The sequence below is a fragment of the Calonectris borealis genome, chromosome Z (genome assembly GCF_964195595.1).
Source record: "Calonectris borealis chromosome Z, bCalBor7.hap1.2, whole genome shotgun sequence".
In the NCBI taxonomy this organism is placed as follows: Eukaryota; Metazoa; Chordata; class Aves; order Procellariiformes; family Procellariidae; genus Calonectris; species Calonectris borealis.
Window position 1 is genome coordinate 75590320 of NC_134352.1, and position 14223 is coordinate 75604542.

Genomic DNA, 14223 nt, shown 5'->3' on the forward strand with positions numbered 1-14223 from the left:
CGGACCCGCCCCGCCGCCGGCGCGACCTGCGATCCCGAGGGCGTCCGGCCGAGCGCTGCCGAGCGACGCCCGAGCGTTGCCGAGCAGATCCCGAGAGTTCTCGAGCGTTGCCGAGTGGGTCCCGAGCGCTGCACGAGAGTTCCCGAGTGGATCCCGAGAGTTGCCGAGCGAGCCCCGAGCACTGCCGAGCGGCGCCCGAGAGTTGCCGAGCGAGCCCCGAGCGCTGCCGAGCGCTGGCCGAGCGTTGCCGAGCGGGCCCCGAGCGCCGCCGAGCAGGCCGGGAGAGCCGCTGAGGGGCTGAGGGGAAGCCGGGCCCGGAGTGGCGCGGGGCGGCGAGCGGGGTCTGTGCAGGGCGGTGAGTGGGGCCAGGGCGGATGGCGGCGGGGGGCTGCGGGGGTGTGTGGTCCTGTGTCCCTGGGCGTTTACGTTTGTGTGTTTGCGGTCGGGGTCGCCCCTGAGCCCCCCGGGTTGGCGGTGGCAGGGCTGTCCCTCAGCCCCCGCAGCATGTCCTGATCCCCCCTTCGTCTGTGTGGGGCTGGGGTGGGGGTTGGGTGAATGTATGTGTATAGCCAGGGCTGTGAGTGTTTCCCTTGCACACCTCTGTGTGTGTGTGTGTGTATGGCTGGGGCTGTCTTTGCCCCTGCCGTGTGTGTGTGTGCGCGCGCAAGGCCAGGGCTGTCCCTGACCCCTGTACATGTCTCTGTGCAGTGTCTAGAGCTCTCCCTGACCTCCCCATGCGCATGTGCCCGGCCTGGCCGTGCCATTCCCACTCTGTTACAGCGCCCAGCCCTCTCTCCGTGCCCACTGTTGGGTTTTTTTTGGCAGGTGTGCAGCAGGGCTGTCCAAGCCATGATCGAGGTGTTGGCCAAGCTGGGCCGTGGGCCCGTCTTCCTGGCAGGGGAGGTGCTGGAGTGCGTGATCACTTTCACCAACCCGCTATCAGCCTCGTCTACCTCTGCCAGCAGGTACGGCAGCCTGTGCCGGTGGGCCCTTCCGTGCATGAAGCCTCCAAGTGGCAGAGCTGTTTGGGTCCCTCCAGAGGGAACGGCCCTCCCTCCCTCCTAAGCAGCCAGATGTGGCCACGGCTGGGTTGTGGGGCAATGGTGCCAGCTCAGCCACTTGGTGACTTCCCTGCCCAAGGTACTTCCTTAAGGGTGCTTTGCACCATCACTATTTCAGGGCTGAAATTGAGGTAATTATTTTGGTTGTCTGGCCCCAATAAAGAAACGAGAAAAAAAGCATGCAGTTAGAGATGCTCTTAACTGCCCCTCAGGTGAGCCCTCAGTGACAGGGTTACTGGCAGGAAATGAAGCCAAACTGGCTGTCGAAGCGGGTTATCTAGTTACACCAGGGTGACAGTCTCACAGGGCAACATACAGACAACATCATTATTTGCTATGTTTGTGAAAGCAGCAATCTCTGTCAGCGCACTGCTGACATATCAGCGTGATCCCTGCCTCCAGAGCTGGCAGGCAAAGGGGCGAGCACTGCCTAGAGTCAGAAAGAAGCAGCCGTCTGTGGCAGCATTTTCTGTGGCCCAGCCTTTGAGCGCTGCATCTCCCCTTATCGTTACTGTGCCTGAAATAGGTGTTGAGGAAGCCTGAGGAGATGGGAGCTTCCTATATTGGCTCACAGCGGGTGACTCCACATAAGTAGTCACACAAAGCCTCCATGTCCGCTGAGTGTGTGGCCTTGTCTGATTTTCCAGGGCGTGGAGAGTGCTTTCCCATCAAGCCCTTCCGGGAAGTGTCTGTTTCCAGCCCTGTCAGGTTCAGCATCTTTTCATCACCAGTATGCATTTCACACATGATTGTTTTGGTGGACCCACTTCCAGCGCTTGCAGTCTCGGCAGCAGCAAAGCAGTCTCTTGTGTTACCGCTGTAGGGCTTCTTTGTTTATTGCCTTCCTTGACTTTCCATCTTTTCTTCCTGGTTCCTCATGCCTGCTGAATTCAGCTCTCAAATTCAGCCATGGCATAAGCATCTAGCTTTCTGGAGTTTTGTCTTGTGAAAAAACAGTGCTGTTTTTTCTGGTTCCGAAACATGTGGGACTGCAAAGGTACCAGGCGGAGCAGTTTTAGAGGTTCGCAGCACAGTTACGGGAGCTTCATTTGGGAACTTCAGGTGTGTCGTGATCCGTAGAAAACCGCCTCTTAGAAAAAGGGAAGTTTTTCAAATAAAAAAGCAGGTGACCAAACTGACAAGACCTGCCTAAGTCATAGAAGTGGCGACACCAAATAGATTGGTGGTTTGAAAATTGAAGCTGTAGGTTGCGTAAAGGCAGGAGCCAGATCAAAGTGCAGTCACTGCAACAGGCAGGTAGACCTGTCAGGGACTAGAAGTTTTCAGGGCTAGCAAAAGCTGTGGCACAGCTGGAAGGACTGAGAGGCACACATTTCAAGCATAGGGACAGAACTGAAGGACAGTAAGTAAATGGCAGAAAGTTACTTTGATTGTGGTGTACGAGGCATACAAGAAACAAAGCTCTTCTGTCCAAAGGTTGTGTGGAGTGTGGCCCTTGTGGGCCTACAGGAGTTGTAGGGGGAGGTGAGAGAGGAGGGAAGCGGCCTCAGCACCAGTGCAGGATCCTTCTGCGCCCTGCCAGCTGGACAAGCCAGATCTGCTGGTAGGAAGGCACATGCAAATTTTGTTTGGGTGTCTGGTTAAAAAAAGAAGACATTCTATGGCATATTGTTGGGCAATACTGAAAATAAATGGGGGAGGGGAAGATTCAAAATACGGTGTTTGAAGGTACTGTAATCATGCTAAGCTTACATAAAATTAGTAAACATTGTTTCTTAAGCAAGAGCATTTCTCTGTTTCCGTATAGCAAATACCTTACAACAGAAAATGTTGTGGCAGCCCTTATGGAAAAGCCATGCTGGTACTTTTGAACATACAGAATTACAATTGTGGGGTTAGAGGTAACTGGGTAGAGTAAGCAACACGTGTTTGGGTAAAGGCAGCCAGCCCATGCAAAAGATCAAATAGCGCATTATTAGTCAGCTGAAACGAATGCAGCACACCTTTTTCTCTGGTTCATCTAGATGGTTAACTGCTTTGATGTGTCACATCAAGAGATACTCATGTGCCACAAAAAATCCCTCTGCCACCTAAAACTCTGGTGTCAGTGCTTACTAATCAGATCATGATGTTAGAAAACACCAGAGGAGCCATACACTGGCTAAATTAATGAGATCACTATTGAAATAAAAATGGATGAGTGTTTTGGAAACTGAAAGGTGCCAATAATGCCATGGGAAATGCCTGTGGAATGGCTGAGATTGTAGCAGAGTTCAAACTGTGAGACTATTTTTCTTGCTGGATGCAACCAATTCTTGTGGCTGTATAGAGAGGGGGCAAAATGACACCTTCATCTCCCCTATAGCCGTCAGCAAATCCCTTGCATCATGAGGAGAAAATAGGTCCTTGTGAAGGACCCAGAAGCATCCTTCTCTGGTCTGACACAACCAGAAGTTGATGTTCTTGAGGGGGACGGTGCTGTGGGGAGGGAGCACGGCTGTGCCCTGCCTGCCCTGAGGAGTGTCGAGCTTGGGGCAGCCAGGTGCTGTGGGCAGGGGCAGCTGAACCCGGGCTGCAGATATTTATTGCTTTTGACCCTGCCCACTTCCCTAATGGTCATGTTATCACTGGAGGTGCCTTGGAGTGCTGCTCTGCATGTCACTTCGTGCTTGCTGTAACCCAGGTTTAAAGCATAGACACGAGTGTTGCTCTTTGCTTTCAGTGAGATGCTGGCGTGGGCCAGCGCCCAGATCCACTGCCAGTTTCACGCCAGCGAGAACCGGGTAGCACTCCCTCCCTCTGATGGCAGCAAGCACGACGTGCAAGCAGAGAATGAGACAGTCTTCGTCCCCAACAGAGGTGAGTTCTACTCCTGTAACTCCAGGTAGGGACGGTGAGAGCACAGCGAGCAGGGGTCAAACAGACTATAACGTGTGTCTTGAGGGCAGCATGCTTAGAAGCGAGCGGGAAGTTCGTGTTGCTTTCGTTGTGTGATTCCCTGGTGATGGCTGCTGCAGGACCTTGTTCATGCTGAGATCAAAGTGGCACTAGCTTGGAGCAAAACGTGAGGGTTGTCTGTCCAGCTGTTCTGGGAATGTCTCGTGATCTGACCAGGGCATGAGATAGTTCCTCCTCGACCTCTTCTCCCCATTCCTCCCCGTGAGGATAAGGCCAGCCTGGCCTGTGCCTGGGCCCCGAGGCTGGGAAGCATTCACGTGGTTCTTCTTCTCTTCCAGGAGAGCGGGGTCAGTGTATCCTGTCCACTCCACCAAAGATTCTCTTCTGTGACTTGCGACTGGATCCCGGGGAGTCAAAGTCCTGTGAGTCCTGTCTTCTCTTCCCCTGCTCGGAGAGCTTGTGTGTGGGGAGCCCTGCTCTCCAAGCTGGCTTTGCAGACCTGAGTGCTGCAAGTGGGAGACCCTGGTGCTTGCAGAAGGCAAGGTGCTTTGGTGGGAGCATGAGCGCTAAGGAACTGCTGCATCGTCCAGAGTCTGTTCTGCACCATGTGAGGGCTGCATACAACGTGTCCCGCAGTCCTGCCCCTGGCCCGTGTCCTTTGCCGTAGGTCCATTGTGTAGCTGCGAGGCATAAACCGTTTTGAAATACCTGGCTGCAGCTAAAAGTATAGTTACACACACCTGCATTTCCTTGCATTTATTTCTTCAGCCACACTGGAGTATTCTTGGGATTTAGGCTGGTGTCCTCCAAAGGCCCGTGCTTGCTCTTCAGGTTGTGGCTGTCCAGGAGATCACAGAGTCTTCCACCTGTTTTAGTTTTCCTGCTGTAAAAGTGAGCACTTCTCATCTTCTCTGCTCAAAGCTCTCCATGTCTCCAAAGACCTCAAATGGTGTCCTTCCAGTGGGTCCCCTTTAAGTTCTCCTTCATCACAAGTTTCCCTTTTGCTGTTTAGGGAAATTTTCATCCTTTTCACAAGGAATTTGCAGCAAGTCATTTGCATGGTTCCAGGCAGCTTCTACCTGAGTAGACAGCTGTGAAAATACAAGTATGTGCTGTTGTCTCTTGGTCAGTGGCTGCATGACCAGCCTGTCAGTTTGTGTTGAATCTCCTTTGCGTTCCAGCAGCCTGTGGTCTAGCGGCAGCGTTACGTTAGGCATTGCAGGCTGCGCGTGGACAGCTTCCTCGGGTTGTCCTCGGGATCTGCTGGGAACAGTTGATGGAGACCTGTCAAGTCACAGGGCAAAGGGAGCGGAGAGGCAGTGCCTGTGGTGGAGAGGGCTCCGCTGGAGCATTGAGCTCTGGGGAGGTGAGAGCAGAGCTGCAAGTGAGACCAAGGAACCATGGGCTGCGACGTGCTGGTTTTGAAGCTGAAATCTCCTGCCTTTCTAGGCTTGGAGAGGCCTGATGGAGAGAAAGGTGGACAGGGTGAAACCAACCTGGCTTGGCTATGTGGTTAGCAGGGTGGGGCAGTGCTGTCTGGGGCTCTCTCCTACATTGCAAAGCCTATCATCTGAGCATGTTTAGTTATTTACTTATTATTCTACAGCAGCAGGCGAGGGAAAGGAGCTGGCCCTGCCGCATCGGAGCCACTTTCTGAAAGTGGCCATGCCAGGGAGGTGGAGGAGGCAGAAATCTCAGCCGGCCTGAGGCTCACCTGGATTATCCTGCACTCCTCACTGCTGGCAGGTGTAGAGCTGGACCATCTGTTCCCCAGGAGCAGGGGGAAGCCCCTTTTCCTGGAGCATCTCAGGCAGGCTCAGCAGTCTCTGGGAGAGCAGATCAATGACTACAGTCCAACCTCCAGGTGGCTGGGATGGATTGAAAGGATTTCCATGTGCGCTGGCTTTGCAGGCAGAAGCTGTTCAGCCCCCAGCTAAGCTAGCGATAGTCTGTCCTTCCCAGTGATGTTGTATTGTGTGTGTGTGTGTCTGCTCTGCAACAGGGTGACGCTGGCACAAGCAGCTTGCGTCTGCCTAGTTCTTGGATGCAGCTCCATAGGAAGGACACAAACTCTTCTACACTTTGAGGTTCCTTGGCTGTATGTTACAGCCTTTCCCCTTGGTTGTGTGATGCACACATCAATTGCATGTGTCGCGTGCGATGCTGCTATATGTGTATGCTACTGTATGCGGGGCTTTTTAGCCCCACTGAAACCCCGCTATCACAGCCCTGGCTCTGCGAGACTGCAGCTGGCACGCTTGCAGATCATTCTTGGGGGCTCCTGCCAGCTCCATGGAGGCAGAGTTAAGGCTGTGTGGGTGTGTATCTTAATTCTTCATTTCCTGTTTTTCAGAAGTTTTGAGTTTTGCTGCACAGTCTGGAAAGGCAAAAAAACCCCCAAGAAATCTTAATTCTCCTTCAACAAAGTACTATGTTATTAAACTGTAGCCAGAGCTGGCACATATAGCTGAGATTGTGTCAGACTGTCTCTTGATAAAAGGCCTTGTTTTCAGTTGCCGACCAGCTTATTCCCCAATGTCTTCCCCTTGTTATGGTGCCTATACGTTGAAGTTGACTCACCTCCCATCCCTTTGACACACTGCCCAGATTGAGCTCTTTAAATTTGTCACCATAAAACATTTTCTCAAGCCCTCAAGTCATTTCTGTGGCTGTTTTTGCCTCCTCTTCAGTTTTGTAATACCTTTAAATATTTGGTAGATCACAGACAGGGGAGGAAATGGAAGCAGCCTGGACACAGGCTGGGAGTCCAGCCAGAGGGTACTGCGGGTGGGTAAGGAAGGCATCCGTAGCACCAGGAATGTGCTTCCTTCTGGGATATGCAACGGAAGCTGGGACTTCCCGAGTCTCGGCATTCCTGTGCCAGGTAGCAAACTGCCCATTCTCCTCAGACAGCGGTGGTCTCTGCTCAGATTATCCTCACTGGGCATGAAGATCTTTGTGAGCACTCTTGTTAAGCCTAGTACAGAGGGTTACAGCAGTCTGCTTCCTTCCTTGGAAATACCTAATTTTCCTCCCTGTCAGGACACTTCTCAGCTTTATCTGCACCCTGGTCCAGCAGGAACAGCCTTGTGTTTTAAGGTGTGACAGCCTGTGGGTGCTACGCACTAGCATGGGCTTTTTTCTTCCTTCCAGTTCTGTTATTTTAAATCTATAAGTTACATTTAAAATGTAACCCTAGCTTTTAATCTAAGCCTCAATGTTTGGGATGTGCCAGACATGGGGAAGGATCTGTGGTTTCACAGCAGGATGCTGCCCTTCCTCTGGCAGGGTGTATCTGCGTCATGGTGGGCAAGCCAGAGAGGTGGAGACTTTCCACAGTTCACTGTTTGCGCCTTTCTTATTATACAGCGTGTGGTTTGGGAAAGCTGCAGAAGTGTTCATGCTGCGTTGAGAAGCGTTGGGGTTTGTGTGGTGGCCAAGGGGCTTCGAGAGAGCTGAATGTGGTGTAAAGCCAGGCCCTGGCATCTCAGAGATCTCGGAGTCAGAGGCTTTGTGGTCTAAGTCATCAGTCTGTCAAGGGGGATACGCCACAGGTTGTTGTGAAGGTCTTTTAATTGTTTCTTGGCCATTTAGACCTGGTGCTTCAGAGAAAAACACAGGAAGAAACTAATTTTTATTGCTGACTTTGGGGTTTGTGTAAAGTGAATATCAAAAGAGGCATGAGGTATTGGTCGGCACCTCTCTGCCGCATGGGGCAGAGCCCTGAGGAAACGGCAGCGTGTGACTGCATCGTGAAAGCGGCATGCGAAGGAAGTGCGCAGAGGCAGATTCAGGTTGAACTCGTGATGAGTAAGTTTAGCTCTCATGTGTTTGTGTTCCTGGATTTTACATCTTTCACATTCTTTTGAGGCAGAGTTTGTGTGTGTGGTTGTATGTGCTGGAAGCAATGTCTGGATGACGGCGCATGGGATGTGAGGAGCAGTGCGCTGGTGCAGGGAAGCCGGGGATGTGCTTGACCTGCTGTGGGAAAGAGGAGATGGCAGAAAGCACCAGGCACGGTCCCTAGCTCAGCCCCGCTGCTGTTCCTAACCCTCGGTGCAGGGAGCCGGCAAGCGACAGCTCCAGGAGCTTCTTTTGGCCTTGGAAAGCAATCTTTTCTGCGCTCCTTGCAGATTCGTACTGTGAGACGCTGCCCATAGACGGCCCTCCCTCTTTCCGGGGACAGTCGGTGAAGTACGTGTACAAGCTGACCATCGGCTGCCAACGTGTCAACTCCCCCATCAAGCTCCTGCGTGTTCCCTTCCGTGTCCTTGTGCTGCATGGTAAGGCCACGCGCTGCCCTCCCTGCAAGCACAGGCCTGGCTGCACCCTGCCCCGCTGACACTCCCCTTCTCTCCAGGGCTCAAGGATTACCAGTTCCCACAGGATGAGGCTGTTGCGCCCTCAAACCCCTTCCTGGAGGAGGAGGAGGGCTTGAAGAAAGACTCTCGCCTGGCGGACCTGGCGACAGAATTGCTCATGGTGGCCACCTCCCGACGCAGCCTGCGTAGGTCATATCCCCCGCTTGAACCTGCTGTCCTAACCTGGGTGTGAAGCACAGCTCAGGGCTCGCTGCAAAAATCTCTCGCTGGCAAAGCAAAGCTCTGATTGGGGCTGTGGAGCAGCTCCATCGGGGCCTGCTTGGGTCAGAGTTTCCCATGGACTCCTCCCTGCCAGTCTGAGGCTCTTCCTAATTCAGCCAGAGACACCCTCTCCCCAGTGTATTGCAGCCAGTGTGTGGTTTGCTCTTGCTCACTGCAGGCGTTTCCCAAAGGGAATGCCACCTCCAGGGTCTGTCTTTCACACCCAAGCAGCAGGCGTGGAGTCGTGTCTGCTGGGCTCTGTGATTAACCCCGAGTGCTGTACGGAGCAGAGCCTCGTGCTGCTGCAACCCTTTCTCCGCCTCTTCTTGCTCCACAGACCTGTATAACATCAGCAACACTCGTGGGAAGGTGGGGACGTTCTGCATCTTTAAGACCGTGTATAAGATTGGAGAGGATGTCATTGGGACCTTTAACTTCTCGGAAGGAGACATCCCGTGTCTGCAGGTCAGTGCTGGCTTCGGGACCACTGTGGGCAGAGACAGGGGTTTCAGGTCGGGGAGAGGAAGAAGGGATTGGGGTGGTGCTGGGCTGCTGTGGGATTTCTACTGAGGGTTTCTAGTGGGACCCAGCCGAGGTCCCCTTGGGGTGTGAGGTGGGGAACGGCTCCAGTTCTGAGCTTGTTTGGGAAATGGAGGCCCCGGGGCTTTGCACCAGGGCTGTGTGAGGTTGTGAAAGCGAGCTCTCTGCCGATTGCACTGCAGTTCTCAGTGAGCCTGCAGACGGAGGAGAGCATCCAGGAGGAGTTCCAGCGCCGGCGGGGGCAGCCTGTCTCCTTCAGCACGCATGCCCGCCATCAGGAGGCCTGCCTGCACACAGCCCAGAGCAGCTTCAGCCTGCCCATCCCGCTCAGCTCTACCCCAGGATTCACCACCAACATCGGTTAGTGGCCACCAGGGAAGGGACCCGCCCCTGCTTGTCTCCGCAGGAGGACTGCGATGTCCGCAGCCCTGTCCTTGCTTAGCAGGGCTGTGTCCTGTGGGAGGGAGCTGGCCTGCATGAGTGGGCTTATTTGCGTGTCCCCTTGCCAGGACAGCCAGCGCTGAGACAGCTGCTGTCCCCATCCTTTGTGGTGTTGGCTGCTGACCTCCCTCTTGCCCACAGTGTCCCTGAAGTGGAGGCTGCACTTCGAGTTTGTGACCTCCGGGGAGTCGGCGGGGACTTGCTTGGTTCGTGGGAGCCAGTCGGAGGCCGTCACCTGGACTGGGGTGGAGCAGATGGAAGTGGACACTTTCAGCTGGGACTTGCCCATCAAAGTCCTTCCCACCAACCCCATCCTGGCTTCCTACGTATCTCAGTTCTCCAGCACTAACTCCATCACCATCTGAAGTGGGGAGAGCTGGTAGGGGCCTGCGGTGCTGCAGGCTGTGCTGCCGGTGGGAATGGCGGGCAGGACTGTCTCCGGCATGCTGCAGGCCCTGCATCCCAGCGTGCCCTTGGGCTCATCTGTGATGCCCAAGTGGGCGCCAGGCAAGTCTGTCCCACCTGCAGGTGGAGGAACACTGCTTGCTGTGGCGTCTTGTGCTGCAGCCCTTGGCTGGGAGCTGGACCTTCCTGCCTGGGTGAAGGTGCGAGTCCCAGCACTCACCAAAAAGAAATCTGCCTCCCAGGGAACGGCCCGACATGCCTTTACTCCATGAGAAGCTTCCAAGAGGGAAAGACCCAGCCCAGGGAAAGGAAAGGGGAGCTCTTCCAGTGAAGTCCTGTACCAGCCTTGGGTGAAGGCCGCCCGCCTAGAGAGAGACCCCGCAAGCAGAGGTCTGGCGTCCAGGTGAGGCACGCTGGCCACCTGGGCTGGGTGGGAGCCTGCTCTCCTGCCCTGGCACGCGTCCCACCTCTTGTGAGGGGTGTCTTGTGCGCAGCCCAGTGCCCCCGTTACGCTCACCCGGAGGACGCAGGTCCTGGCAGGCCAGCCCTGCGCTGCCGGCACGTGCTGGTATCCTGGATGTGGCCGCGTGCTGTGGCAGCACGATGGTGATGACCCAAAACTGAGAAGCACTGAGCGCCTGGGCTGTTCTCTGCCTGCGCTCCCGGGCGCGAAGGCATCCTGCTGGTCGCGGGATCCCTGGGGGGCTGGAGTCTCCCTGCTCAACAGCCAGCTTCCCCGTTTCTACCAAACCTTTCAAAGAGTTTTCCTCTTTGCATGGAAATCTAATAAACACCGGAATGTGCAAAACTTGGCCTTCCCAAGAGCCTTATTCCTACACTGTTCCCGGTGGTGGACACAGCCCACCTTGCACAACAGTCACAGGCTAGAGACCTCCTCTTTGTTTAATATCTTTATTGCAAGAACAGAAACATCTACACAAGGCTCTGCACAACACAGGCATGGCACCAGCTGGGGCAGGCTGCCAGGGCGGCTGGCTCCACCCTGGCACATGCGGATTTCTTCAGCTCCCTGAACCCTAGCAGGGCACCTAGCTCCCCTCCCTGCCCCCCTGCAGCTGGGATGGGGGCCTCCCCTGGGGACATCTTCTAGTGGTTCCCCCCGCTCTGCCGCCTGCCCCAGGCTGGCTCTGTTGCAGTGTTGCCCAGGGCTGGCCTGCAGTGCTGGGGACCCCCTCTGGCCCCGGGAGCTGTGGCAGCAGGGGCCTTAGTGGTTCAAGAGGTGGGTTGTGCCCCTTGCGCTCCGGGGCAGAGAAGGGGCAGGTCCTGCACAAAGGGCCGTGGTGCTCCCCAGAGAGCTCCCAGTGGCTGCCATGCAGGGGGACCGGGGTCTCGAAGGGAGGAGGGAGCTGCTTAACTTGAGGCTTGTAACAGGATTACAAGACTGCCGCGATGCAGGCTAATTTGGTCTTGTACCCCTTTTTTTAGTAGCTGGAGGTTTCCTGCACACCTGGGAAGAGATCCCGTAGGATCCGCCTTCCCCCGCCTGCGCAGGGCGTCTCCTGGGGAGGGGGCCCCGGTTCGATTCAGGAAGCTGAAGGTGGAAGCAAAGCCGTACCGTGGCAGCGCTAGGGTGTAAATGTGAACTTGGAACCATAGTGTGTGGATAGTGGTTTCCCTCAAAGGTGGCAGCAGTGACGTCTCTACGGGATGGGGCAGGTCTGGAGCATGCGGGAGGTGTGCTCTGGAGGAGGGAGGGTGATGCTGGGGGGGCGTGGGGTGCTGCTGAGCCTCTATCTGCTCAGCCCCGCGCCCAGCACCTTGTTGCTTAGCGGCTCGGGGGTGCCCGCTGAGCCCCACTCGTGCTCCATGCTCTTCACGCAGGGCAGGCTGGGGTTGGCCTTCTGCACCACCGAGATCTGGCAGGTCTGCGAGTCATAGTGGGCCTCGCACCAGTCGGGGAAGTCGATGGGGTGCTGGGTGCTGCGGGAGAGGGCACGGTGCCGTCAGGTCCCCCTGGTCCGTGCCAGGGGGCTGCTGGCAGGGCTGGGTGGCTTCCTCCGCTGCCAGCCTCCCTGGCAGGGGTGTCTCCCAGGCCAGCTGGGCCACAGCTCCTGGCATCTCGCTGTGCTGAGACACCCCTGGCCCCCACTTTTGTCTCCCCAACTCACCCCACCACCCTCAGCACCCCGGTGGGCTCCTGCCCACCTCTGCCCCTTGTCCCCCAGGGCCTGGCACTCCGCAGCCCTCTGGGGCTCTGACATTTGCTCTGCTGCATTTGCAGCCACCAGACCCACACGACCCTCCTCTCTGCAGAGGTGCCGTGGCAGGGCAGCGTCACCAGCAGTAGCCCACCCCTAGCACCCCTCAGCCCCTCACTCACGTCTCGCAGCAGCCCACGCCGATGGGGTGCAGGCAGGTGCAAAGCAGGCAGTTGGTGCTCAGCCACGACTCCCCCAGGGAGAACTGCTTCCCCTCGTACTCACAGGGAGCTGCAAAGGAAACGGTGGCGATGAGCACACATGGGCCTGCGCTGGGGCGTGTGGGAGCCTCCTTGGCACCCCTCTGCCCTCAAAGAGGGGACAGGGGGGAAGTCATGACCTCCCACCCACCCCATGGTACAGAAGATACTTGGTGGCTTCTCTGCCACCATGCAGATATGGGATGTCCAGGCATCTACCAAGGGCAATGCTCCCATCCATCCTCTCCTGGCCATGCCCTGCAGCTCTTCCCACTGCCCCAGGGGCCTGGGCAGAGGCAAGTAGCTCTTGCTTCTCTAGAAAGGGCATATCCAGCACCCCTTGGAGTTTGAGCATCTCTGCAGCCCTGGAAGGAGGCAGCAGAGGAAAGACGGGCAGCCCTCCTCCCTTTGCTGCTAGTCCTGCACGCTCGGCCCCAGCCGGGCTCCTGCCAGGAGCTCTTCATGGCCCAGCGAGCTGTTTCTCAGCCAGAGCCCTGGGGAGCTGTTCTGTGGTTTATAGACTGCTCCTTCCACTCATCACTGGCCCACGATCGCGCTCCTGAGCTCAGCACAGTCCCTTTCGCACTTTGTAGGCATACAGGGCAGAGCCCTGCCGCCCCAGGAAAACCTGAGGCCTCCTCTTCCCATCGGCATCATCCCGGCTCACCTCCCCACTTACCTTTAGCCTGGAAGTAGCATTTGGCCTGGGAGCCTGGCAGCTGGAGGAGGAGGGAGAGCAGCAGGCAAAGCCTGCCCCAAGCACACCCCATCTTCTGCGCTCGCATGGCCATGGCCGGCGTTGAACTGGGCTTCTTCACCGAGGTTGCCTTGCTTCTCGATTGCCTTTGCTCCTTTCCCTTGTCTCTCTCTCTCTCTCTCTCTGCCTTTTTAATGCTCTTCCCCTGATCCCAACAAGAGATATTTATAAAGTTCAGCTTTACGACCCTGGCCACCAGCTGTGCCCCACTGGAAAAGTTGTAAAACTCATTTCCTGATTTGAAAGGCATGAAAACAAGAGGTAGGATCAAGATTTTTAACAAGCTGTGAAAAGCTGATTCATGCCCTCCAGAAATGTCTCCAGTTGGAAGCCCCTGTGGGTGCAAGGCTCCGCAGCGAGGGGAGATCCAAGGGACCCCAGCAGGGCTGCCCTCAGTAGGGTGGCAAGCACGCAAGCAGCAAGCACGGGAGACCCTGGGCCCTGACCAGGAGAGCTCCACGCTCCCCTGTGGTTGCGCTGAGCCATTCCTGATCCTTCACAGCGGCCAAGGTTTCAGGAGCATCCCATCTCGCAGGGACTGGAGCGGCACAGGCGCCCTGTTAACAACCAGTGTGGGATGCAGTGGCACCATCCTCAGGGATGGAGATGCTCGCACCCAGCTCCTGGGTACCACAGCACGGCAGTTTCACACCAGCCTGGGCTGCAGCTGTGTCAGGCTTGTGGCCATGCATTGGTCTGGGGGTGGCAGTGGGTTTTTTTGGCCAAAAGCAGGCAGTACGGGGATTGCCCCTAATGTGGAGCAGGTAAGGAAGGCTCTGTGCAAGGCATGACCCAGGACTCATCTGAGCAGTGCCCATGGAAGCAGGGCTATGCCTGCGTACGTGCAGCACCCACGAGACGCCCGAGCTGAGCAGCCCCTTTCAGAGGCTGGAGACCGGCCCCAGCAGAAACAGGGAACAGGAGGAATGAAATCAGGAGGCGAAGATGCATTTGGGCAACAATTAACCTGATAGGGAAATGATGGGTTTGGCTGGAAGTGGGAAGGTGCCACACCACCTGGGGATGTGCCTGTGGTCAGCACGGACCCTTACCCAGAGGGGCTGCCTCTGGGTTGAAGTGATAAGGCTGTTATCAGCAGGCAAAGCAAGGGGATGGGTGAGGTGAAAGAGGTCAGAGCCCTGGGAGCCACGTGGCCCC

General features: G+C 56.2%; 2 protein-coding genes across 3 annotated transcripts; one reads left to right on the plus strand and one right to left on the minus strand.

The window, feature by feature from the left end:
• Positions 1 to 60: 60 nt before the first annotated feature.
• RGP1 (RGP1 partner of RAB6A GEF complex) lies at positions 61 to 10697 on the plus strand. 2 transcript variants are annotated; one of them, XM_075137961.1, is made up of 9 exons: positions 61 to 355; positions 826 to 965; positions 3745 to 3881; positions 4259 to 4342; positions 8054 to 8203; positions 8281 to 8427; positions 8841 to 8968; positions 9226 to 9403; positions 9626 to 10697. In XM_075137961.1, exons 2-9 carry the CDS (start codon positions 850 to 852, stop codon positions 9847 to 9849), a joined length of 1164 nt encoding a protein of 387 aa, XP_074994062.1. In that variant the 5' UTR covers positions 61 to 355; positions 826 to 849; the 3' UTR covers positions 9850 to 10697. The 2 variants fall into 2 exon arrangements, with proteins under 2 accessions (XP_074994062.1, XP_074994063.1); XM_075137962.1 differs by lacking the exon at positions 826 to 965 and having other exon boundaries at positions 269 to 355.
• A 943-nt stretch (positions 10698 to 11640) lies between these two features.
• LOC142075879 (prostate-associated microseminoprotein-like) lies at positions 11641 to 13099 on the minus strand. Its single transcript, XM_075137920.1, has 3 exons — positions 12988 to 13099; positions 12231 to 12339; positions 11641 to 11830 (listed from the first exon to the last, which is right to left on the minus strand). Exons 1-3 carry the CDS (start codon positions 13097 to 13099, stop codon positions 11641 to 11643), a joined length of 411 nt encoding a protein of 136 aa, XP_074994021.1.
• Between the last annotated feature and the right edge of the window lie 1124 nt (positions 13100 to 14223).

Coding starts and splice junctions, on each gene's coding strand:
- RGP1 (XM_075137961.1), top strand. CDS start 850: ATGATCGAGGTGTTGGCCAAGCTGGGCCGTGGGCCCGTCTTCCTGGCA. Junction 3,882..4,258: donor AGTCTTCGTCCCCAACAGAG/GTGAGTTCTACT, acceptor CTTCTCTTCCAG/GAGAGCGGGGTCAGTGTATC. Junction 8,204..8,280: donor CCGTGTCCTTGTGCTGCATG/GTAAGGCCACGC, acceptor CCTTCTCTCCAG/GGCTCAAGGATTACCAGTTC.
- LOC142075879 (XM_075137920.1), bottom strand. CDS start 13,099: ATGGCCATGCGAGCGCAGAAGATGGGGTGTGCTTGGGGCAGGCTTTGC. Junction 12,340..12,987: donor ATGCTACTTCCAGGCTAAAG/GTAAGTGGGGAG, acceptor TTTCCTTTGCAG/CTCCCTGTGAGTACGAGGGG. Junction 11,831..12,230: donor GGCGTGGGCTGCTGCGAGAC/GTGAGTGAGGGG, acceptor CCTCTCCCGCAG/CACCCAGCACCCCATCGACT.